This window comes from Leptopilina boulardi, unplaced genomic scaffold, assembly GCF_019393585.1.
Source record: "Leptopilina boulardi isolate dan_hultmark-lab unplaced genomic scaffold, ZJU_Lbou_2.1 LbouV2_30, whole genome shotgun sequence".
Taxonomy (NCBI): Eukaryota; Metazoa; Arthropoda; class Insecta; order Hymenoptera; family Figitidae; genus Leptopilina; species Leptopilina boulardi.
In genome coordinates, this window is record NW_026137863.1 from 551,766 (window position 1) to 573,219 (window position 21,454).

General features: G+C 23.5%; 3 protein-coding genes across 9 annotated transcripts in view; 2 read left to right on the forward strand and 1 right to left on the reverse strand.

Moving 5' to 3' along the window:
- LOC127282388 (gamma-aminobutyric acid receptor subunit beta) overlaps positions 1–21,454 on the forward strand; it is a 155,668-nt gene that overhangs the window by 103,253 nt on the left and 30,961 nt on the right. For all 6 annotated transcript variants that reach the window (XM_051306587.1, XM_051306590.1, XM_051306589.1 and 3 more), the window contains exon 5: positions 4,390–4,472. In XM_051306587.1, the coding sequence (XP_051162544.1) occupies positions 4,390–4,472 (83 nt within the window). The remainder of the gene's footprint in view (positions 1–4,389; positions 4,473–21,454) is intronic.
- Positions 1–21,454, reverse strand: part of LOC127282397 (dihydropteridine reductase) — a 115,914-nt gene that overhangs the window by 14,890 nt on the left and 79,570 nt on the right. The gene's annotated exons all lie outside the window — the stretch shown is intronic.
- Positions 1–21,454, forward strand: part of LOC127282398 (glucose-induced degradation protein 8 homolog) — a 116,997-nt gene that overhangs the window by 14,584 nt on the left and 80,959 nt on the right. The window lies entirely within an intron of this gene.

Below are 21,454 nucleotides of genomic sequence, written 5' to 3' on the forward strand. Positions count from 1 at the left end.
ATAGACACGAAAGACACAACGATATGATAGGAAAATTTTCCAGGGGATGGTGTTCTTGAATTAATTTAGTAAGGGGGCACATGTAGGGCAAACTGGTATGAGAGCCCTCGCGTTCAATATGGCAATTAAGAGAGTAAAATTAGCTATATACTCTCCTGATGAGTGAATATATTCTAATTGGGAGGAATTTTTTTTTTCACAACTGCCCATATATGTTAAAAAAAAATAAGATAAAAAATTAATTTTTAACCAATATCAATATGATAATAATAAAAATCATTATTTTTTATTTTTATACTAATAAATTGCCCAATTGGAAAGATTCCCCGGAAAGTGCCCCCTATAGAGGTTCTATCAGAATTTTGCCGGAACTTCCAACGTAATTCCGTCGGAATTCCATCGGAGTTCCAAAGAATTTCCGATCGGATTCTGACGGAATTCCGATTAATTTATTTCAAAATTTTTAGAGTCCTAATTCCGTCGGAACTCCGTCGGAATCCTATCGGAAATTCTTTGGAACTCCGATGGAAGTTCCGGCGGAATTCTGATAGAACCTCCAGGGGCCATTTTCCGGGAAATCTTTCCAAGTGGGTTATATGCCTAAAAATAATTTTTTTTACTTTTTTTTTGTCAAAAATGACTGATTTATTAAATAATTGCGCGCACGATGTGATGACGTGCCAACATAAAACAAATCATAGAAATATCAAATATGCTTTTCTATAATATGCCACTATAGAATACATATATATATATATATAGAAAATGGCGAATATATAAGTAGTTTTCTACAATTTAAACGAAGAAAAAGACAGGCATGCATAAATATAAAAATCAAAGAAAGGGGGACGAGGATAATTTAGCATATAATCGACGAACTAACAACTGAAATCTAAAAGTAAGAGAAGAACGTTGCATGCAACGCCATACTTACGTTCTGCAAAAAAAAAAAGAAGAGAAAAAAAAACCAACACACTCGCGATTCAATATATGTTTTAAAAAGGAAAACAAGTCTCCTATTTTTATATTCTTATTCAAAATTCAGGAATTCAAAGAAGATATTAGTCTAACTTACATTTTACAAACTAGTTTAATGCAGACACTAGATACAAAAAAATATTTCCTATTTTTGCTATAAATGAACAATTGATTTTTGTTCCTTGCCCCCTAAAAAAAATTTTTTTTTATCCAAAAAGAAAAATTGAATTAAAAAACAAATTTTCTAGGGGTTCCGGAAAATAAAAATCACTCTTTATATATATATATATATAATTAAGTTCATTTTATATAAGTGAGAGAAAATCGTTCGTGAAATAAGAGAGGAGAAAAGAACATGGGTAAACCACAAATCGGTTGATTGAAGCGTTTCCAATCGAGTTCGTTACTAAATTTCACAAAGACCGAAAAGCTACACTGGTGTGGATAACAACCCCAGCGACAATGGTATAGAGATCATTTTCGAAATTGTGCCCGTTGGTTCTTGATTTTATCATATATATATATACTAAACCGAGAAAACATTTTTCCTTTAATGAAATTTTCTCCCTTCTCTCTCTCTCTCTCTCTCTCTCTCTCTCTCTCTCTCTTGAAATCGCAAATAAAAATAGAAAAGAGAGAAAAAATTTTATATCATCATTTTCATATAAAAATTGAAAAGCAAAAAATTTATTAAAAAAAAAAACATAAATTTAATAAAAAGAAATGTTTTTTATTATAAAAACAAACGAATTTAAAAATTCGAATTTTTTTTTCTAAAACCACAAACATTTGTTTAATTTATTAAATAATTTGCGACGCGCTCTGAAGAAAGGGACCTTAGAAGCAAATGAATTATAGGTTATGTTTACTATAGTTTTACCAGAATTAGAAGTTTCTTTTTAACTTTTGTAAAAATCATTGTTAAATATTTAACAAAATATTTAACAATGATTTTAATATAGAATAATAATAATAAGTTAAATAATTAATATTAATAAAAATAAAATAATAAATAAATAATAATAAATACATAATAATACTTAAATAATAATAATAATAATAAATAAATTAATATTATTTTTTTATTATTATTAATAATTTATATTGATCCTCTTTGTGTATATCTTTATTTTCACTTCAAAATTTAAAAACATAACCTATAATTTTTTTTGCATTTAAGGTCCTTTTGGAGTGTGTCACATTTATTAACTAATTAAATTTAAATTTATCAAAAATGGACAATACTAAATTAATTGAAATTAAAAATTCAAATTTTTCTTTCACAGAAAAAAGGAAAAAGTAATTTTTACTACTTTCGAAGTAAAACGGGAACTGTTCGAAGTTTCAGCGCATCTTTAGCAAATTTTACTCCAAAAAATAGTAAAATTTACTACAAAAACAGTAAAAATTACTACAGAAACAGTAAAATTTACCTACAGAAAATAGTAAATTTTACTATTTTTGGAGTAAAATTTGCTAGAGATGCGCTGGAAATTTCGGACAGTTCCTGTTTTACTTCGAAAGTAGTAAAAATTACTTTTTCCTTTTTTTCGTGAAAGAAAAAATTTTAAGCACTGAAACTTGTATTTGTTTCAGTAAAATACAGAGAGAGAGAGAGAAATGTAAGTATAGTGTAAACCCTTCCCTATCAGAAACTTGGGAAACTAGCATAAACTTGAATTATTGTAGTTGGCTTTATTTCCTTGTTAAATTCGTGGTTACTTCTTCATATACACAAACGCGAGCGGGAAAACGTGCGCAACGAAAGTCCAGTAATGGAGCAACGCGCAAATATTAAACCACATAATGTTTAAGCTTTAGAGAGAGTAAGAGAGAAAGAGAGTACATGCCATTATATACTATGAAACATCAATGAAATTACATTGGCTATTTCTAGGCTAATAAATCTTGCTATATATATATGTATACTTAATACAAAAACAACACATGTAATTTTAAATTATGTTTACAAAATACGATATCAAAATTTAATATTATGCTCATATAAATTATATAATTTCAATATCTCCGGGAAATATTTTAATTATTAATTTTCTAAAATTTAATTATTTTTATTAATTTTTATAAATTTATATTTATAAAATATTTAATTTTATTTAATATTTAGGTATTTATTATTATCTTTTTATTCTGTTTTTAATAATTAATAAAAATAATGATAAATTAATTAAATAATTTAAACAGTTAGAGTTAATAAAAATAATAATAAATTTATTTATTTATTCTTATTTTTATTAACTTTAACTTCTTTCTCTCAACGTGTAAATGAAATAATTCCAATTCTTTTTCAATATAAATACCAATATAAAAAATTACCGACATAGAAATCTACTTAACCGACTGATGGTAAAGCAGTTTTTGAAAAAAATAAAAATATAAAAATTGCCGACACAGAAATCTACCTTACTGACTGATGGTAAAATAGTTGTGAAAAATTGGTATAAATATTGGAAAAAAAATTCTTCACCATCAGTCGGTAAGGTAGATTTCTGCGTCGGTAATTCTTTATATTTCCAATTTTCAAAAATCTGTTTTACCATCAGTCGGTAAGGTAGATTTCTATGTCGATAATTTTTATTCTTCTAAATTTAATTATTCGTATTAATTAATATTAGGTAGGTATTTATTATTATTTTTTTTAATTCTGTTTTTATTAATTAATTATTTTTCATTAATTAATAAAAATAATAATAAAAGTTATTTATTAATTATTTTTATTAACTCCAAATGTTTCCTCTCAAAACGTGTAAATGAAATAATTCCAATTCTTTTTCAATATAAATACCAATATAAAAAATTACCGACATAGAAATCTACTTAACCGACTGATGGTAAAGCAGTTTTTGAAAAAAATGAAAATATAAAAATTGCCGACACAGAAATCTACCTTACTGACTGATGGTAAAACAGTTGTGAAAAATTGGTATAAATTTTGGGGGAAAAATTCTTCACCATCAGTCGGTAAGGTAGATTTCTGCGTCGGTAATTCTTTATATTTCCAATTTTTAAAAATCTTTTATACCATCAGTCGGTAAGGTAGATTTCTATGTCGATAATTTTTATTCTTCTAAAATTTAATTATTGATATTAATTAATATTAGGTAGGTATTTATTATTATTTTTTTTTAATTCTGTTTTTATTAATTAATTATTTTTCATTAATTAATAAAAATAATGATAAATTAAACAGTTAAAGTTAATAAAAATAATAATAAAAGTTATTTATTGATTATTTTTATTAACTCCAAATTGTTTCCTCTCAAAACGTGTAAATGAAATAATTCCAATTCTTTTTCAATATTAAATTCATTAAATTAAATAATTTCCCGTACGTTTAAAAAAAGTAACATATAAAACGCATAATATACTGAATTATTCCATTTGTTACAGTTTAACGATCACAGCGTCGTGTCCAATGAATCTACAATATTTTCCAATGGATCGACAGCTCTGTCACATCGAGATCGAGAGCTGTAAGTAGCTGCATTTTCAAATGTTCATACCATATAACTTTATAAAGCTTTCATGTGACAGTCTCACACTACTCAAATTCAGTAGTAAACACGCGATACTATATATGTATATGTATATAAAACGAGGTCGATTCTTGCAGCAGTCAATTAATATTCCTCTTTTTTTTTTGTTAATACATAATTGAATAATAATCAAAAAAAAATTATTCAATAATTTCGAATTTAATTAAAATATAAATAAATTATGTTTAGAAACTAAAATATAAATAATGAAAAAAAAGAATTGTAAATAAAAAAAGAAATTAGATAATTAAATCATCATAAACGATGAAATTGATCAAGTATTAACCGAATAGTACGTGGATAGAATTATTCTGCATTAATGGATGTCAATCGACCTGACATACGATTAAAAGCGCACGTCACATATACAAACGCAACATGACGAAATTGGCAATAATGCATTTCTATAAATTGACTTATCACTATGTCAATAAATGATTCTAACAACGATCAATCTAATTTAAAAAAAAAAAGAAATTCGCAATAAAAATAATTAAATGACAGCTGCAAGTGATCTTTCGTTTACTACACTGAAAAAAAAAATTTATTTGATTCAAATACTCGATTACTTGACTATATTATCAAATAAATATTTACTTGAGCCAAATAATTTTTATTTGAGCCAATTAAATACTATATTTGTTTCAAATACAGAAATTATTAATTCAAATATAATTTAAAGAAAAATTATTTGGTTCAAGTAAATATTTATAATAGTCAAGTAATCGAGTATAATCAAATAAATTTTTTTTTCAGTATAGTATATAAAAAACCAATCTTTTTTATTTTACACGATTTTTCTCAACAATACACAAGCACTTTTAACCAAAAAAAAAAAAATGTAATGCGGAAAATCACATTTTTATTCAAAACACAATTTTAAATATTTTTGAAAAAAATTTTCAGTGGTAATGAAAATTTTATTTAAAAAAAAAAAACTATAGAAAATTGTGTGGTTAAAAACATAGACATATAAATCGCAAACATTGTAAATGATTGCATCAAGTGGGTAAAGTAAATATTTTAGATTCTGGAAGATGAACTTATATACACTCGTTTCGCAAAAATTTACATGAATCTACATAAATTTACATTTTCCACGCGCGGAATTCAAAACGCAAGAATTATATATATATATATAAACGCGCAAAGAAACAAAAGTTGAAACACAAATTATATATACGCAAACCAAGGAGAATCAAAAAAAAAAAAAAAAAAAAGAGAAAAGAAAAAAAAAACCGTGAAACAAGGGTCATATGAATGATGGACTTCATGAAATGTACAATCTTTTCCATATCTTTTCTCTTTTTTTTCCACCCCGTTCCCATTTTTCAGGTCAACGAAGAAACCGGCCTCTTCCGTGTGTGTATATATATATATATTTGTGAGTCGAGTGTAAAAAAGCATATACTCTTCTTTATGTACTCACACGAAATAATTTTTTACATACGTCCTATACTTTATCCTATTTTTTTTGTCTTCTATTCCATTCTCTCTCAAAGAAAAAAAAAATTCCTCTTTGTCCCTCGCATATAGAATAATACACAAACCTTTTACCAGTTTTCTAATATTTCTAATTCTAACCTATACTCAGAAGAAAAGTTATATAATATAATTTTAATCAAATTTACTATTTATTATTTAAAATTTAATTTAAATAAATATTTTTTTATAATTTAAACAAATATTTTTTCTACTTTAAATAAATATTTTATCTAATTTAAATAAATATTTTATTTAATTTAAATTTTTTAAACCTAGAGAAAAGATTTCTTTGATTTAAAGAAAGCAATTTCTTTGACTTGTTTTCTTTCATTCAAAATAAAATTTTCTTTGAAACAAAAAAAGCTTCTTAGTTTCAAAGAAAATTTCTTTGAATGAAAGAAATTTAAGCATTAAAACAAAGAAATTCTAACATCGATATAGGGTCAAAGAAACATTTATTTGAATTAAATAAAAAGTTTCTTTCAAAGATAATTTGTTTGAAACAAATAAATTTTCTTTGTATCAAAAAAAAATTTGTTTGAAACAAATAAATTTTTTTTGTATCAAAGAAAAATTTGTTTGAAACAAATAAATTTTTTTTGTATCAAAGAAAAATTTGTTTGAAACAAATAAATTTTTTTTGTATCAAAGAAAAATTTGTTTGAAACAAATAAATTTTCTTTGTATCACAGAAAAATTTGTCAAAGAAATATTTTTTCTGTGTGTATTCGTATTTATTATTTATTATTTATTTGATACTATTTATTATTTATTATTTATAACTTAAATAAATAATTTATTTTATTTGAATAAATTTTATTTTTTGAAATAAATATTTAAATAAATTTATTTACCTATTTGATTAAATTTTTGTTAAATGATTAAAATAAAATTTTTTGAGGTATTCTCCTTTTTTTCCCCAACACCTTTTGTCTCATAAAAAAAAATTATTAAAATTCCCTATACTTTTTCCTTAAGCACCAGAGTGCAATCAAAAAAGCACCTAAAAAAGCTTTCTCGTCAATGCGTCCGGAAAAATCGTGACGTCATCACACACATACACACAAATACCACATAATATATATACAGTCTAGCCTGCAAACGTCATTTTAATTTTTTTGTCACAAAAGCGAATGCAATAAATATATAAAAATATTTAAAAGTGCCAAAATCACATTTTTTTTACTATAACATTATATTTATTTAAAAAAAAAATAATATATATACATATAAAAATATGTATATAAATTATTATATTATAGCAAACACGATTCTCTCCAAGTTAAATTATCAAATAATAAAATATTCTCGGTATTAGAAGATAAAAATTAAAAAAAAGTATAATTATAAAAAGACGAAATAAAAATAAAAAAAAAGTTTTTCGAAGGCGAGTTATAAGAAAAATGATGCAAGTGGAAAATAGGATTCGAGAGACTTTTATACAAAACTTGGAAAGAAGGCGTGATATACTGGCACCATCGTCAACCGCTTCACCAGTCATAAAGGAAATAGATGATGCACCGGGAAAAAGAAGAAAAGTTTTTCTTTCTCTCTTACTCCCGTAAAAATCAAAGCGAACTTTTATACTTGTCACGTGACTTGAGCGAAAAACTTGTTTTTTTGATAAAATACGAAGAATATTACGAAATTTCAATTCTTATAAGCGTGACCCTTTTTTTTCATATATATATATCCTAAAGATATCTGCTTCGAATATTGATATTATAAACTTTTATCGGAAAATTGCGCCACATAAAAAAAAAGTTACATGGAATTTTTGAAATTTAATAAATATTAAATGTAAACGCATAAAAAAAAAAATTTTAATTTTTTTTTTTGTATTAATAATTTATATAACTTTCTCTACGTGAACGATATTCAATTTATCAGTACAAAAATATTCGGCATTATTAAAAAAAAAAAAAAAAAAAAGTAAAAATAAAAAAATATGACTAGAAATTAAAAAAAATTTGTTGAAATGGTTTTGGCAGTTAACGATGGTGTGTAAAATTTAAACGCCAGTCAAAGGCAAAAATGTGACAAAAATTGTTTCGATAATAACAAAATACGATTCAAATTCATGTCACATTTAAATGCTCAACGACTCGTTTTTTTTCACGACGAAAAAAATTTCTGGAATCATGAAATTAATTTCATTTCACATAATTTGTAACTATGTAAATTTTATAATAATAACAATTATAATAATAATAATTATAATAATAATAATTATTTTTATTATTTAATAGGTAAATGATGTTAATAATAATTATTATTATTACAATAGTAATATTTAAATAATTTGCAAATTTTATTCCGTTATTTAAAATTAAACAGAAATTTTTTTCAAATTATAATAGAGTTAAAAAATAATTTTCGGCGATCAGTCCGATGTATGTTAAATTATATTTTTCATATTTATACGCAAATACGCAATCTCTGAAGGGTCTCCACTAAAACGAGTATCATCGATAACAGTAGATTTAATAACGATACAATTTTCAAACAACAATATATACAGAAAATGTTTACTAAACGCGTATTTTCAATAAATAGCAACAGTCGGTAATATAGATATCTGCAATACCATTGTATCATCAATCGGTAATATAGATATCTGCAATACCATTGTACCATCAGTCGGTAATATAGATATCTGCAATATCATTGTACCATCAGTCGGTAATATAGATATCTGCAATACCATTGCACCATCAGTCGGTAATTCATATATCTGTAATACCATTGTACAATAAGTCGATAATTCATATATCTATAATACCATTGTGCCATCAGTCGGTAATGAAGATTTTTTTCTTCGGTCAATTAATAAAAAATGCCATTATAAAAGTTTTCATTGACAACTGTCGGTAAATTATCGACCGTATGTTAGCAAAATTCAAACTATTTAAAAAAAATTTTTAAAATAAAAGAATAAAAGAATAAAAAGAAAATAAAAGAAGAATGAAAAAATAATTAAAAAATAATTGTAAGTGTATAATTTGAATGAAAATTGAATCGTTATTGTTTTTATGCGGCCTAAGCTAGAAAATATATTTATTCTAAATATATTATAATGAACTAGAGCTGTTTTGCCGATTAAAGAATTATTTCCTATTTTTTTTTTTTGTTTTGCCACATTCGATAATAATTTTCCTAAAGGGCCTCCAACATACAGCACTGAGCCTCGTGTCCGGGGACATAGGCCCAAGGACGGGCGAGCCCTGAGGAGGCTAAAAGCAACATAATTATATTATTATATAAATATATCGAGAACAAGCTCTCGAGAAACCGAATTCTAACGCATTGTGCATCTAGCCAGCGCATGCGTATAAAAAAAAAATAATTTTTTTTTTGCCAATTTTTTTTCTTCTGTTAATGATGCATCATTCGTCATTCCAAGGGGGAAATGAGGTGCCATTTTTTAAATATTCTCAATAATTTAATTCGCGAATGTTTTTTGGCCGAGGAACGCGATGTAGAATTTTTTTTTTTAGGTATATATATTGAAAATAGCATGACAAAAGCATGAATTCCATTTTGTATGTGTATAAAATATAGTTGTAGACAATAAAACGCTTTGTATATTATATAAATATATAATTAGTTATAAAACTAATTGCTTTTGGATAATAATTAACTTCGAATGCTTTGTAATATAAAATAATTGTTAAATATAATTAATATTAAAAAAAATTATAAGGTTCGAAAAATATTTATTTGGGCCAAGTAAATATTTATTTTGGCCAAGTAAATAATTATTTGGGCCAAGTAAATAATTATTTCGTCCAAGTAAATAATTATTTGGGCCAAGTAAATAATTATTTGGTCCAAGTAAATAATTAGTTGATTCATGTAAACAATTATTTGGTCCCAGTAAATAATTATTTCGTCCAAGTAAATATGAACTAATATTTATTTGGTACAAGTACATATTTATTTGGTACCAGTAAATATTTATTTGGTACAAGTAAATATTTATTTGCTACAATTAAATATGAACTAGTATTTATTTGGTACAAGTAAATATTTAGTTGGTACAAGTAAATATTTATTTGGTACCAATAAATATTTATTTGGTACAAGTAAATATGAACTAATATTTATTTGGTACAAGTAAATATTTAGTTGGTACAAGTAAATATGAACTAATATTTATTTGGTACAAGTAAATATTTATTTGGTACCAGTAAATATTTATTTGGTACCAGTAAATATTTATTTGGTACAACTAAATATGAACTAATATTTATTTGGTACAAGTAAATAATTATTTCGTCCAAGTAAATATTTATTTGGTACAAGTAAATAATTATTTGTTTCAAGTAAACAATTATTTGTTTCAAGTAAACAATTATTTTACTTGTGAGAACAAATTTAAAAAGGCAAATTATTTTATTATTTTTATTTATTTATTTTTTTTTTTTTTGTTAAACTAACTAAATTTTTTTATTGTAGAGAAAAGGAAAGAGAGAAAGATATTTTGTTAGAAAAAATCTTTTTTGTATAGAGTTTATATAAATTTGAATTGGTCAAATCTCGATCACGATAAAAATTCGAATCACTCGCCATTACACTTGGCGGAATGTTTCCTGTCATTTATTATAAAATTTATCAAACTTTTCCAATCTACATACTGCTGTTGCTGTTTATATTTCGAGACAAAAAAAAAAAAAAAAAAAGAAATTCTTTACATGTAACCTGTTTAATATCGTCATTATTCTCAAATTGGAGTAAATATTACTTTATATATCGGGTCGCAATTGCAACGTTTTGATTTCGTAATTATGAATTACTTCCGTTTTATTATTTAGTGGTGCAAGGGTATAAATGCACGATGGAAGAGAGGGGCGACTCTGAAAACTTTTGTATATTATAGAGGTTTGTAATATATCTGCACGGTAAAATCTTGTTAACGTTAATTAAAGCATATATATATATATACACTGGGAAAAACAATTCTACGAACAGATTTCATGTTTTTCAGTACAACGAATTTTTTTTTTTTTTTTTTAAATTTATTACTGAAAAAAAAATGTCAAATTCTACCTTCAATTTTTAAAAAAATATAAACAAAATATTCCGAATATTTATTTAATTTATATAAAATTCCAGTTTGTTGAAAAAATTAAGCTTTGTTACAATATTTAACTGAACAACCTAGATTCTCTGATTGCGTGAAAAGTACACAATGCTTAAATCCATATTTGTTTTGAGTTTGCTAATTCTGTTTGCAATTTCATATATATATATATATTTTTTTTTTTAAATGCAAATGGATTAAAAGTAAAGCTTTATAAATGGACTTTCAAAATCGTATAAATAAAAAAAAAAAATTGTCATTTCTTATTTTCTCCAAAATGCTTCTCTCTCTCTAGTGATTACAATAATTATATCATCAATTCATGTATGTCAATCATGGATATTCCGTTCATTCTAAAATCGAAACAATTACTGTGTCAATCAATAAATCACGGATAAATTCATCCTCCAAATCAGATAATAAACGACACTTGTTTGCTCGAATACTAATTGTCGAATAAACTGAAAGCTTTCAATTGTATATATATATATATATATAGATAGATAGATAGATACAAAATTTATATATTAAAAGAAAAAGTATTTTCGAAAGTAATATTTCGAGTTTTACAAGGTGTCTAAGTGCAGTTTCTCCGATCAAAACTGGAAAACTTTAGATGGTAAAACTTCACGCAGATGTTTTTGTAAGATCGGAAATATGAACTTTTCACCCGTCAGTAAAATATAGCTTCGAAAGCAAGTTTTAGCAGTAAGTAGATACATAATTCACGCTATGAGCTAACTGCCCTTTAATGGAATATTTACTAGAAACTTTTCAATATTATAGGTAGAATATAATCAGTGTGAATTATAATAATAAAACTGTGTTTTTTGAATAGTATTTCAAAAAAAAATCTATATTATTCAAAATGTTTAAAAAACATTTTTATAATAAAATTTGTAAAATTTTTAACTAAATTAAATTAATGACTTAATTTTTGTTTTTTAATTAGTTAAATTTTAGTAATTCAATAGCAAAAAGTAATTACTATTTAATTATTAACTACTAATTCAATGTTAAAAAGTAAATTTTTTAAAACTATTACTTAAATTTTACTAATTCAATAGCAAAAAGTAAATACTAATTAATTACTAATTCAATATCAAAAAGTAATTACTATTTAATTACTAATTACTAATTCAATATAAAAAAGTAACTACTATTTAATTACTAAATATTAATTCAATAGCAAAAAGTAATTACTATTTAATTACTAATTACTAATTTAATAGTAAATAGTAATTACTATTTAATTATTAATTACTAATTTAATGCTAAAGAGTAAATTTTTTAAAACTATTGTTTGAATTTTACTAGTTCAATAGGAGAAAGTAATAACTAATTAATTACTAATTCAATACCAAAAAGTAATTACTATTTAACTACTAATTACAAATTACTAATTCAATAGCAAAAAGTAATTACTATATAATTACTAAATACTAATTTAATAGTAAATAGTAAATTTTTTAAAACTATTAGTTGAACTTTACTAATTCAATAGCAAAAAGTAATTACTAATTAATTACTAATTCAATAGCAAAAGGTAATTACTATTTAATAACTAATTACTAATTTAAAAGTAAAAAGTAATTACTGTTTAATTATTAATAACTAATTCAATAGCAAAAAGTAATTACTAATTACTAATTCAATATCAAAAAGTAATTACTATTTAATTACTAATTACTAATTCATTGGTAAGAAGTAATTTTTTTAAAACTATTAGTTGAATTTTACCAATAGCAAAAAGTAATTACTAATTAATTACTAATTCAATAGCAAAAAGTAATTAACATTTAATTACTAATTACTGATTCAATAGTAAAAAGTATTAACTAATTAATTACTAATTAAATAGTAAATTTTTTAAAACTAATAATTAGTTAAATTTTACTAATTCAATAGCAAGAAATAAATACTAATTAATTACTAATTCAATAGCCAAAAGTAATTGCTAATTATTTTCTTATTACTAATTCAATAGTAAGTTTTTTAAACTATTAATTAGTTATATTTTACTAATTCAATAGCAAAAAGTGAGTCACTAATTCAAATTAGTTTTTTACTAATTTTTACTAATTCCGATTTAGAGAGTACGATATATTTTTATTTTTACATTTATTTTATTAAGATATTGTTCGATAAGTGTTTTTTTTTTTTGTTCGTGCCTCTACTTGAAGCGGAAACAACAATCGATTTCCGGTATAAAAGGGAGATTTTGCGCGCATACACAATTCAGTGTATATATATATATATATATATATATATATATGTGCGTGTGCTTGACTGCCCCTCATTAAATTGCACACGTGTCATGCAATAAAATTCTGAGCTTACAAAAGCTCTTTATATTTATGTGACTCACAAGAAACGGAAAGTATTACATGATTATTATTTTTATTTTTTTCCCCGCGTGGACAATTACGCATATATATATATATATAGTCAACCGCACAATATTTAAAGACCAACATGTGGAGGACTTCCGATAACAATAAATAATTTTTTCGCAGCACTAATCTAAACTAGCTTTTGGCATTTAGATTTTTCTACATGGCACTCTTGATTAACATTATATGTAGAACGAGTCCTCGCCTTTGTTTTGAGCCTTCAGATTTACGGTTTCTCCGTTCAAGGTTAAAAGTTTCTAGTGTACACGAACACGCGGCAAAAAAATGTTTTTTATATACTCTTGAAGAAGGAATTTTTTTTCAATTATTTCATAAAAATTTCTTTAGAAAATATAAAAAAAAAATATTTATAAAAATTTATTTAATTTATTTATTTATAAAAATAAATTTTCTTTTAAAATTTATTTGATTCAACTAAATTATTATAAAAAATAAATATTAACTTGAAGCAAATAATTGAATTAAATAAACTGCATTTGAACCGCATAAATAATTAAAAATAAATTATTTAAAATAAATAATTTACTTTAAAATTATTTGGTTCAAGTAAATATTTAATTATCAAAAGTAAAGGATTATTTGAATTAAGTAAATTTTTTTTTCCGTTCAATCAATTCACAGTGGTAGAAACTAGAAATAGTCAGACTTGAGGGCAAGTAGTAAAATCCAGGAACTGTCAGACCCAATGCACAGTAGTACAAACCAAAACAAGTCAGACGAGTATAAACTATCACCCAGAGAAATGTTTTATTTGAAACAAATATAATATGTTTGAGTTAAATAAATATTTACTAGTTGAAAATAAATATTTATTTGTTGCAAATAAATTTTTAATTTAAATACAAAATTTATTTGTCATAAATAAAATTTTTATTTAAATCAAATAAAAATTTATTTGCAACAAATAGAAATTTATTTGCAACAAATAAATATTTTATTTGAAACTAAAAAAAAATTTATTTGCAACAAATAGAAATTTATTTGCAACAAATAAATATTTTATTTGAAACTAAAAAAAAAATTAATTTGCAACAAAGAAATATTTATTTGGCTCTGAGACAAATATAACTTTTCCCTTGAGTGATAAAACTTTGCAAACTAATATATATAATTGTATAAAATTACCATTAGGAATGGTGATAATATAATAAAAAATAAAATAAAATATATTTAAAAAAAAAGTAATTTAAAAAACGGTTGATTCTCTCATGATGTCTGGGCTAGTTACTCATATAGTCTTATTACGTATGAAATAGCACAGAGAGGAGCTTATATAATAGCACTTGAAACGTTCTTTAATCTTTACGCGATGCATAAAGAGGAAAAGTGCCCTGAGCCATTCTTTCCTTTGCGTAATCGCACTACAAGAGGGATTTTAATAAAAGCATCTTTCTCTCTTTCTCTCTTTCTCTACACTTCAAAACCATATTTCGAAAAATAAAAAAAATATATAAATTATATTTAAAACGACAAAATCGATAAAATTTACAAAAGTCTAAAAAAAAAATAATTTAACATAAAAAAAATATTTTCAAATGTTATAATTTTTTTAGATTAAGAATTTTTGTAAGTTATCAAAAAGTGTACCAACGTAACACAAAAAAAACTATATATAGAAAATGGCGCTAAATTTAAAAAATATTTTCTTCTAAAAAAAATCCCTCAAATATAATATATATATAAGAAATGCCCTATATATGTTAACGAAATTATTTTTTTTTTCTGATAGAAATAATATTTAGCGGTCACGCAAGGCCATCAATTTAGTTTTACGGGTTTAATCAACGTCCAACAAGGTTAAAACTCAACTTTTTCTTTCAATTTTTTTTTTCATTATGTATAAAAAAAAAAAAAAATTTAAGATTGTGCAGGTCATTCTGCACAACAATATATAATATTTGTAATAAATTAAATCTAAATAAGAAAATACTATACTATTATATGCTATATATTTAACATCCAAAGCAATTTTTTAACTCGAACCAAAATAATAAACGAATTAAATAAAAATAATATTTATAAATATTTTAACTGATTAATTTGTTTCAAAAATCATTTTTTTACCAAATATAAAACAAATTAATTAATTAAAAACTAATAATTAAAAATAGTTATAATGGGTATTCATATATTACATCCAGAGAAATTATTTGAATCAAGTATAATATATTTGAGTTAAATAAACCTATATTTGTCTCAATCTATTTATTTGGCGTAAATAAAAATTTGTCATAAATAAAATTTTTTATTCAAACCAAATAAAACGGCAAATAAAAATTTATTAGCAGCAAATAAATATTTATTTGCAGGAAATAAAAATTTATTTACAGGAAATAAATATATTTATTTGAAACAAATAAACATTTGGCTCCGAGAGAAATATATCATTTCTCTGGATGTACTTTTTTTAAATAAATATAAAAATTTGAAAATATTACGCTAATTTGCTAAAATAGATTTTTTTTTATCCGCCTGTTTATCCGCATTACTTGCATTTTTATTACTGCACGCCTGCACGACACGTTCTTCTCTCTTTATCCCGATTTTCTACCCAATATCATTGCCCTGTTTACCTATATGTATATATATATGTATGTGTTTATCATGTCCTTTTTTTCTGCTGAATATCACGTTTTTACGTCATGCCATTCTCTTTTATATCATCGTTTCCCTACACACACAAATTTATATTTACGAAAAAATAAAGAAAAAAAAAAAAAAAAAAATATCATGGCTCAGTGTGTAGCCGATTTTACCGGCAATTTAACGATGTCGACAGAAAACAGTAAAGCAACAACTGATTTTCAACAAAGAACGACAACAGCTGGCACAAAGACGTACGAACGTGAAATTCAAATGTCAGTTTTGTGTTTCGCTTATTTATGTATATATATATTTGTATATATATATTGACCTTCCGGTATTTTTCTTCAAACTATGATTTTTTTTTTTTTTTATAAATATAGAATCCTTTGCGATCCTTACGATCAATATAATAACAAAACGAGGAAAAACAGTCTTTCTATTTTTATTTAACTTTTATTTCAATTTTTTCAGAAATTATTTTTCTATCTGACTTTATGAGAATGGAAATAAAAAAAAAGAACTTTAATAATATATAATTATTTATTATATTATATAATAATATATTATATTATATAATAATATATTATATTAATAATTAATATATATTATTTTAATAATTAATAATATTAAAAAAAATTCGACTATTCAATATTAACCGAAAAAAAAAATTTATTTGATTCAAATATATACTCGATTACTTGACTATTATTCAAATAAATAATTTTAAATAATAATTTAAATAATAATACCTAATTTAAATAATTTTTATTTTAATTAATTAAATTTTATTTGAACCAATAATTTCTGTATTTTAAACAAATTTCATCTCAAATAATAATTATTTGATACAATTAAATATTTATTTCACCTAGAGAAATTTTTTATGTTTGAACAAAATATAATATATTTGAGTTAAATAAACTTATATTTGTCTCACAGCCTACTAGCCTATTTATTTGGCGTAAATAAAAATTTTATTTGTCATAAATAAAATTTTTATTTACAAAAAATAAATATTTATTTACAGCAAATAAATATTTATTTGAAACAAATATTTATTTGGCTCTGAGAGAAATATTATCATTTTTCTAGGTGTTGATAATAGTCAAGTAACCAATTATTTGAATCAAATAAATTTTTCGGAATTAGTAAAAAAAACTTTTTAACTAATTTGAATAATTTTAATTTTTATTAATTATTATTTTTTTTTTATTTTATTTTTTTTTTAATTTTTTTTTACACTCAGAGAAATGTTATATTTGTCTCCGAGCCTACTAACTCATTTATTTGTTGCAAATATATTTTATTTCATTTAAATAAAAAATTTATTTGAGCCAAAGAAAAATTTATTTCTGACAAATAAAATTTTTATTTACGCCAAATAAATAAGTTAGTAGGCTCTGAGACAAATATTTGTTTATTTAATTCAAATATATTTTATTTGATTCAAATAAATCATTTCTCTGGGTGTAATTTTTTTTAATTTTTTTGCATTTGAATAAGTAATATTAAACTAATTCAAAAGCAAAAAGTGACTAATTCAAATTAGTTGAAAATTTTTACTAATTCAAATTTTTGGAGAGTAAATAAAATTTAAGTATGAAAAAATTAAATGAAAATAAATTCATCACTGTCTATAATAAAATTTAAATTAAAAGACTATTTTTCACCAATTTTCAATATTATATAATCTGCTTACGTGATACAATTTTTATATACGAGACATAAAACTTTTTTTTTTTTTTTTGAAGATTGATATCACAAGAGCGAAACGACATTAAACTGTGCCTTTTTTGCAAAAAAAAAAAAAATAATAATAATAAATAAAGAAAAAGTGTTCGAGATGAAGATATTTTATAATTTTTTTTTTCTTCTCCACAAGATGAAGGGGTGGGGGAGGGGGGTGTATCTGAAACATCAGTATGCTCTACAGTGCGGAAAGGAACAAAGTAACAGGTAAAATTCAAGAGAGCGATATAAAATGTGCAACATCGTTGCAAGACGCTCTCAGTGAAAAACTTATATAGTAAGTTGTTTTTTTTTTCACCGAGCATTTTTTTATTAAAAAGCGTGAGTCTTCAAAAAGATGCAAATAAAAAAAAATAAAAAACGAAAAAAACGAAAATGAGAAATACATTTCGTTCTAAACTCTAATATCGCTCGAGACAAGAATTTAAAAACAAAAATCTCATCATTATTTTAAGCTCGCTCTCGCAAATTAAAGACACGAAAAATTTTAAGACATAAAAAAAAGAGAGAATAAATTAAAATCTTTTCCTTTGAAATGTTCGAAAAATATTTTTTTTTCCTTTTTTTTTCTCTTAATTAGATTATTAACTCTTTGTATTTTTTATTCTAACTTTGTCATGATAATTTTCTGAGTTTTTTTCCGAAATAATTTTAAAAAAATTACATTTTTTTTTACATTTGTTAATTACGTTTTGAATTTTTTAATTAATTTCAATATTAAATATTAAATAATAAATAATAAATAATAAATAATAAATTATTAATAATTAAAAGTATTAAATAAAAATAATAATAATAACAATAAATAATAATAATGAATTAAATTAATTATTTATTAATATTATTATTGTTATTATTATTATTATTATTACAACTCATTATTATTATTTAATTATTAATTAATAATAATAATTTAATAATTTTTTTCAATTAAATATTTAATATTTTTTTTATTTTCATTTTTCTGAATTTTATGAATAAAAAAAATTTTAATTTTCTACTTTTTCAATCACGTTTAAAATTGCTTTATAATCTCTCTAGAAAATTTAATTTATTTTCCAATATATTTAAAATTCAATTTATAATAAATATTTTTTTAAAAAAAATTCTTAATTTATTAAAAATACTCAACAAATTTTTAATAAAAATTTTATAAATTTTATCTCAATGATTTGTTTAATACTTTAATAAAAAAAAATAAAAAATAAAAAAAATCCACAGTTTTAACACTTTTAAACGATTGTACCTCAAAATGTTAATTCACTTTCAAGATAAAATCGCGTGCAATTACGATAAGCGGAGAATGTTCTTTTATATAAAGACGAAGGTCATGAGGTTCGGGGACGCGCGACGTATAATAAAAAAAAAAAAACTTTATAAAGTGTTTCACAACAGTATTTGTTGATATATATAAATTTTTTTAATTTTCTTTACAAAAGAAAGCACTTAATAAATTCTAAATAACAGAAATTACTTAAATGCAGAAGGGGAAGAATTTAAGCATCAAATATATGTCGAGTATGCGAGAGCACAGTCTAATGGCGTTTCGATTCATGGAATGCAGTATCAACTATTGTTATAACCTCCAATTCAGTTGCATGACAAAGGAATGTTTCCCTAGAATGCACGACGGATCAAAAAAAATCAGAAAATTATTGAAAAAAAATTTTTAATTTAATTTTTTTCCAAAAATTTTCTATTTTTTATTTAAAAATAAAACAATAAAAAAATTTTTTTCTAAATAAAAATAGAATATTTAGAATAAAATAGAATTTAAAAATAAAAAAAAAAAATTTGATCTATCGTGCATTATTAAAATTAATTTTTACTGTTTCAAATTGATGTATAAATATAGAGAGAGATTAGAATCATTTATTTTTCATTAAAGTAGATTATTATCCCCCCATTTCTCATCTTTTATTCAATCTCAATTTCCTCCTTTCTTAAATCCATCAAAATGTAATTTTTTCCCAAATTCCATCCATCTTTTTTGAAAAAAATAAATAAAAAAAATCAGTGTTTATCGTCAATCATCTTGTATAATTATAAGTAGGTCTTATTTCAATCACATATATAAATATCAGCACATTGATGCGATTTCATTTGGAAAATTATGATGAATTTAAGAATTAATTTTTCCACCCAAAAAAAATTATTTGTCTTAGAGCAAATATTTATTTGATTTAAAAATAAATTTTTATTTCAATCTCAAAATCAATTTTTATTTAATTTAAATAAAAAAAAATTTATTTACCCCAAATAAATAAGCTGAGACAAATATACGTTTATTTAACTCAAATATATATATATTATATTTGGTTCAAATAATTTCACTGAGCATAGTCACTTATTGCATCATTTTTGATGCAATTTAAAATTTAGTTTTGAATTCACACAATGAAAAAAAAATTTATTTGATTCAAATAATTGGTTACTTGACTATTTATCAAATAAAAGATTTATTTGAACCAAATAATTTCTATTTGAGTCAATTAAATGTTATTTTTTTAAATACATAAATTATTGATTCAACTACAGTTTATTTAATTCAAATAAAAATTACCACTTGGAAAGATTCCCCGGAAAGTGCCCACTGGAGGTTCTATCAGAATTCCGCCGGAACTACCAACGTAATTCCATCGGAATTCCATCAGATTTCCAAAGAATTTCCGATAAGATTCCGACGGAGTTCCGAATAATTTTTTTCAAAATTTTTAGAGTTCTAATTCCGTCGGAATTCCGTCGGAATCCAATGGGAATTTCTTTGGAACTCTGATGGAATTCCGACGGAATTACGTTGGAAGTTCCGGCGGAATTCCAAAGAAATTCCGATTGGATTCCGACGGAATTCTTACGGAATTCCGACGGAATTAGGACTCTAAAAATTTTGAAAAAAATTATTCGGAACTCCGTCCAAATCCCATCGGAAATTCTTTGGAACTCCGATGGAATTCCGACGGAATTACGTTGGAAGTTCCGGCGGAATTCTGATAGAACCTCCGGGGAATCTTTCCAAGTGGGTTTATTTAGTTCAAGTAAATATTTATTTGATAATAGTCAAGTAATCGAATATTTGAATCAAATAAATTTTTTTTTCACTGCACTAATTAGAAAAAAAAAATATTTTATTATTAATTTTTAAACATTAAAAAAAAACAAAAACAATGTTTTTGAAAAATCTCTTTTTCCTTGTCCTCGCATCAAAGTGCTATAAAAAAAACACGTTATAGTTATGAAATTTGTAATTTTTGTCCCCCATATTGAGTGTATTTAATTATTATTAATTGTATATTGTATGTTAGAGCCAAGATTTTTGTGTTCTTGTTTTTTTCTCGGCAGTTGGATACACAATGCGCGATATTCGGTACAAATGGAACTCTGGCCTACAATCGGTAGGAATCTCAAACGAAGTGGAACTACCGCAGTTTCGCGTGCTCGGGCACAGGCAACGACAGACAACCATAAACCTATCTACAGGTAGATATCCCAATATTCATCATCCTTTTTCTCCGAATTTGTCTTTTAACAAAAGTCATTTCGAGAAATGCACACACAAAAAAAAATATATATTAGAAATACACTCTTTTTCATGGTTTCGCAAA